Source organism: Rhinolophus sinicus, chromosome 14 (assembly GCF_057876585.1).
Source record: "Rhinolophus sinicus isolate RSI-liver-muscle chromosome 14, RSI-T2T, whole genome shotgun sequence".
Lineage (NCBI taxonomy): Eukaryota > Metazoa > Chordata > Mammalia > Chiroptera > Rhinolophidae > Rhinolophus > Rhinolophus sinicus.
This window is the reverse complement of record NC_142514.1, coordinates 101,916,932-101,922,309: the sequence shown is the minus strand read 5'-3', so window position 1 is coordinate 101,922,309 and position 5,378 is coordinate 101,916,932. Positions and strand designations below refer to the sequence as shown.

Sequence of the window (5,378 nt, the reverse complement as noted above, 5' to 3'; positions counted from 1 at the left end):
TTGGTAGATACCCAGAAGAGGGATAACACACAAACAGACACAACTACAGACCAATATCTCTGATGAATACAGATGCAAAAATCCTAAACAAATACTAGCAAATGGAATACAACAATACATTTAAAAGATTATATATCACGACCAAGTGGGATTCATTCCAAAGGTACAAGGATGGTTCAACATATGCAAATCAATCAATGTGATACACCACATAAACAAAATAAAAGGTAAAAATCATATGATTATATCAAAAGATGCAAAAAAAGCATTTGATAAAATACAACATCCATTTATGATTAAAACACTTCATACAATGTGTATAGAAGGAAAGTACCTCAACATAATAAAAACCATATATGACAAACCCTCAGCTAATATCATACTTAAAGGTGAAAAACTTAAAGCTTTTCTTCTAAAGTCATGAACGAGACAGGGATGCTCCACTGTCACCACTGTTATTCAACACAGTATTGGAAGTCCTCACCAGAGCAATCAGGCAAGAGAAATAAATAAAAGGCATGCACATATGGAATGAATAAGTTAAATTGTCACTTGATGCAGATGACATGATTCTTTATATAGAAAACCATAAAAACTCTACCAAAAAATATTAGAAACAATAAACTAATACAGTAAAGTTGCAGGATACAAAATCAACGTACAAAAATCCATTGCACTCTGGGTGGTGAACACACAATGGGATTTATAGATGATGTAATACAGAGTTGTACACCTGAAATCTATGTAATTTTACTAACAATTGTCACCCCAATAAATTTAAAAAATAAATTTAAAAAAAATCCATTGCATTCCTATATACTAACAATGAAATTTTGAAAAAGAAATGAAAAAAAAAAAAAAAAAAAAGCCAATTCCTTTTGCAATTGCAAAAAAAAGAATAAAATACCCAGGAATAAACTTAACAAAGAATGTGAAGGACCTATACACTGAAAACTATGACATTATTAAAAGAAATTGAAGAAAACACAAAGAAATAGAAAGATATTCCATGTTCATGGTTTGGAAGAATCAACAGAGTTAAAATGGCCATATTACCCAAAGCAATATACAGATTTAATGCAATCCCCATCATCAAAATCTCTCTAACATTTTTTCAAGACATAGAACAAAAAAATCACCAGATTTGTATGGAATCACAAAAGACCCCAAATAGCCAAAGCAATACTAAGAAAAAAGAATAAGCTCTGCCTTTTAATACTTCCAAGTTCTTCCCTTTGTTCCCCAGTCATACAGGTAGTAGCTGCTTCCTGCAATTGCTATATCCACGATATTTAGTGTTCTCTGTCTGCCTTTTCAGTTACAAAGTTAACTCTATAATAAACTCTCTGTATTAAAATACCTGGTTGGTTTACATTTTCTTACTGGACCCTGATTGTCCAGACAGACATATAAAAATGTCTTGGGGGAATGGACAGAGGAAATGCAATATAGTTTAGGATGACCTCATACTTTTCCACAGAAACTTAATATCAGGAGACAATACAGCAATGTTTACAAAGTTCTAAGGGGAAAACAAACAAAAAACAAAAGTATTTTATCCTATCAAGGCTCATACATAAAGACAACAGGCAGACATTCTCAAATATGAAAGAACTTAAGGAATAGAATACCTACATTCTCTGTTGGGGCCAAACTGTAGTTGGTGCGGAGAACGGCACCATGGTGTCCCTGAGCAGGGTGAAAAGGGTGTCAGGAGGAAAGTTGTTCAATGCAATGTGTCTGATTCCAAATGGGGTGAGGAGGGCGTCCATGAGGCAGGGCTGCCTGGTGTGAGGAGTCAGGGATAAGCAAGGAGAGGAGGGCATCCACATAGTGGGTGAGGGTAGTCATACATGGGGCATCAGTGCCCAAGCAGGATGAGGAGGGCATCCCTGGAGGAGAGATCTGGCATGTGGGATCAAAGCCTGAGTGGGATGAAGAAGGCATCTATGGTGGGGTTGGTGGGGGGAGTGGCCCAGCAGTGGCAGTCAAGCCCAAGCAGGTTGAAGAGGATACCCCTGGAGAAGTGTCATGGCACAGGGTCAGAGGTCACACCGAGTAAGGAGAAAAAACATGACGGGGAGCGCAGTAGTAGGTGTTAGAGCCCAAGGGCAGTAATAAGGGCATCAGTGCTGGCGGTAGGGGGAAATAGGCAGCAGATATAAGAATTGATTATATACAGTGGATTAGTCAACTATGTAAATACATTAAGACTAAAGGAAGCCAGATATCTCTCTATCAGAAAAAGGAGCTACAAATACAAAAAGGGAGAAAACTGGAATAAACTCTGTGGTATTGTATTCACCTGGAGCTATTGGTGTAAATTTAGGTTTTCTACATTTGAAGATCTGACAACTAAGTTTGCGAACTTGCCTCTGTGCACTTACATTGGCAGCACTGTACACTCGGTAAGGTTTCATAACCTTGGGATATCAGTGTCTCACAGCTGTGATCGTGTTTACTTGTGGGGCTGTCTTGTTGAATGGCATTCATTATTGTTGTTGCATGTTTTTGTGTGCCATCACGAGAATGTCTGAGCTTGAATTAGAGCAACAAACAAATGTAAAATGTCTTGTTAAACTTGGCAAGAATGGAAGTGAAATCAGGGACACGTTAGTCCAAGTTTATGGGGATAATGCCATGAAGAAAATGGCAGTGTACAAATGGATTAAATGTTTTTCTGAGGGGAGAGAACACGTCACTGATGAAGAGAGGTCAGGGCAGCCATTAATGAGCAGAACTGATGAAAATATTGCAAAAATTCTTTGAATTGTGCGACAAAATCGTCAGCTGACTGTGAGGACCATAGCTGACCAAGTAAACATCAATAGAGAAACAGGAAAATCTTGACTAAAAATCTTGGCATGAGAAAGGTGTGTGCAAAAATGGTCCCATAGGGGCTCTTGCATCACGACAATGCACCAGCTCACATGTCACTGTCTGTGAGGGAGTTTTTAGCCAGTGAATAAATAACTATTGGAACACCCTCCCTACTCACCTGATCTGGCCCCCAATGACTTCTTTTTTTTTACCCAAAGATAAAGGAAATATTGAAAGGAAGACATTTTGATGACATTCAGGGCATCAAGGGTAATTCAACAATACCTCTGATGATCATTCCAGAAAAAGAGTTCCAAAACTGCTGTGAAGGGTGGACTAGGCGCTGGCATTGGTGCATAGCTTCCCAAGGGGAGTACTTCGAAGGTGACCATAGTGATATTCAGCAATGAGGTATGTAGCACTTTTTCTAGGATGAGTTTGTGAACTTAATTGTCTGACTTTGTAAATAGATAAATGTACAAGGTATGATAAAAAATTACAGTGAATGTTTAAATTTAAAAAATATATTACAGTAAAAGACACATTGCCATTAATCCCCCTTACTTCAAACACACTTATCCCATCGTTCTTGCCATTTTCTGAAGTAGTTCTAGAAGTTCTCATTCATGGATCTCTTTAGTTGTGCTGTGGTGGCTGCCTCGGTGTCCTAATTGGTTCAAAACATTTACCTTTCATGGTGATTTTGACTATGGGGAAGAGCCAGAAATCGCACGGTGCCATATCCGGTGAATAATCCTTATCTGACAGAAATTGCCATACCAGAAGCAATATGTGACACATAGCCTTTCCATTGTGATCTCAAAATATGGTGAATGCTGCTGCCAAGTGCCATCCAATGGAAAGGCAGGGATCTTCAATATGGGCAGCAGCTCATTGAACCTTAGTAGCAGTGTGTGACAAGTTTCAGCTGTTCGGTGCAGTCATTTGGGTGTGAGCTACGGTTGAGAGAAGGTGTGTTTTAATGTGCCATAAATCATCTTCCATCACACATTGCTTCTGGTACACAGCAATTTCTGTCAAATAAAAACATTACAGTCTGTTCTCATCCATGTATTCACCTTATCTGATACTGTGTGGCTTCTGGCTCTTCCCTAAATTCAAAATGATTCAGGACATCGAGGCAGCCACAACAGAGCAACTAAAGACACTCACGAAAGAGGACTTTCAGAACTGCTTCAGAAAATGGCAAGAATGTTGGGATACTCATAAGTGTGTTTGAAGTGAGGGGGAGTATTTTGAGGGGGATTAATGGCAATGTGCCTTTTACTGCAATATTTTTTTAAAAACATTTACCGTATTGTTTGATCACACGTCGTAGATGTGTATGTTGTAGCTCTGTCCTCTGAGAGTACTTGTGAGCAGCAGTGCCCCAATATCAATGAACATATCTACCACCAAGATCTTGCATTCTAAATATACCATTTTTTGCTCTAAGAAATCAGGGTGCCTTGGATAAAGGACTGATTTCAAGATTGCCAGGGTGAGTGTAAATGAACTTGAAATTTCTTCTTGTGCCCTCCCCCCAAAAAAGAGGAACGCCCTAAAGAATAATGAGTAATGAGAATATGTCAAAAAGATATACAAACCTGCTTCTATTGGCTAAATCATGAAAATTTGAACACCAAAATAAATAATAGTAGTAACAACCCGTTGGATAAAACAGAAACTATAAGTCTATGCAGATAAATTAAAGTTTAGTGCAAAATGGGATGTTTACATAGTTTAAAACTTCTTGGCGGCTGTGAGCATCATCCAACGTCGCTGCGGCTACGTCTTCGACGACCTCGCAGAAACCCCGCAGCCATGGCCAACAAGGGCTTGAAGGACCTGAAGCAACAAGTGGAAGGGGCGGCCCAGGATGCAGTGACTGCGGCTGGAGCAGCAGCTCAGCAAGTGGTGGATCAGGCCACAGAGGCAGGGCAGAAAGCCATGGACCAGGTGGCCAAATCTACCCAGGAAACCATCGACAAGTCTGCTAACCAGGCCTCTGAATCTTTCTCGGGTTTTGGGAAAAAATTAGGCCTCCTGAAATGACAGAAGGGAGCCACAGGTGACTCCCCTCCAGGCCCTGAGCTCCAGTCAGCGGCTGCCCCCTTGGCCTAATGCCTCATTAAAGCACATATTCCTAAAAAACAAACAAACAAACAAACAAAACAAAAAGAAAAAGAAAAAAACAAACAAACAAAACAAACAAAACAAACAAACAAACAAAAAACAAAAACTTCTTCCCTATAAAATACTACTGATTACAAAGAGAAAAAAAGAGTAACTTTAAAGAGAAGAGGCCTAGCATACATTATCAGAATCAAGTGATCAAAGTGAATATCATCAATAAAGACACAAACACAAATGGTGTGCCTCCTGATAAGAACACAGCATCACTTCTGTGACATTCCTGCCAAAGATGTGGAACTTGCGTCTACATGAAGAAACATCATGCAAAGCCAAATTGAGGGCATTTTATAAAACAGCTGGTCTGTAATCTTCAAGGGTAAAGGTCATGAAAATCAAGAGATGATTGAGGAAATGTTCCAGAC

General features: G+C 39.3%; 1 protein-coding gene across 1 annotated transcript; it reads left to right on the top strand.

Annotated features, from left to right (window-relative positions):
- Nucleotides 1-4,581: 4,581 nt before the first annotated feature.
- LOC109437169 (adipogenesis regulatory factor) lies at nucleotides 4,582-4,993 on the top strand. The gene has a single exon (XM_019716187.3). It carries the CDS (start codon nucleotides 4,645-4,647, stop codon nucleotides 4,873-4,875), a length of 231 nt encoding a protein of 76 aa, XP_019571746.1. The 5' UTR covers nucleotides 4,582-4,644; the 3' UTR covers nucleotides 4,876-4,993.
- The last annotated feature ends 385 nt before the right edge of the window (nucleotides 4,994-5,378 follow it).

Coding starts and splice junctions, on each gene's coding strand:
- LOC109437169 (XM_019716187.3), top strand. CDS start 4,645: ATGGCCAACAAGGGCTTGAAGGACCTGAAGCAACAAGTGGAAGGGGCG.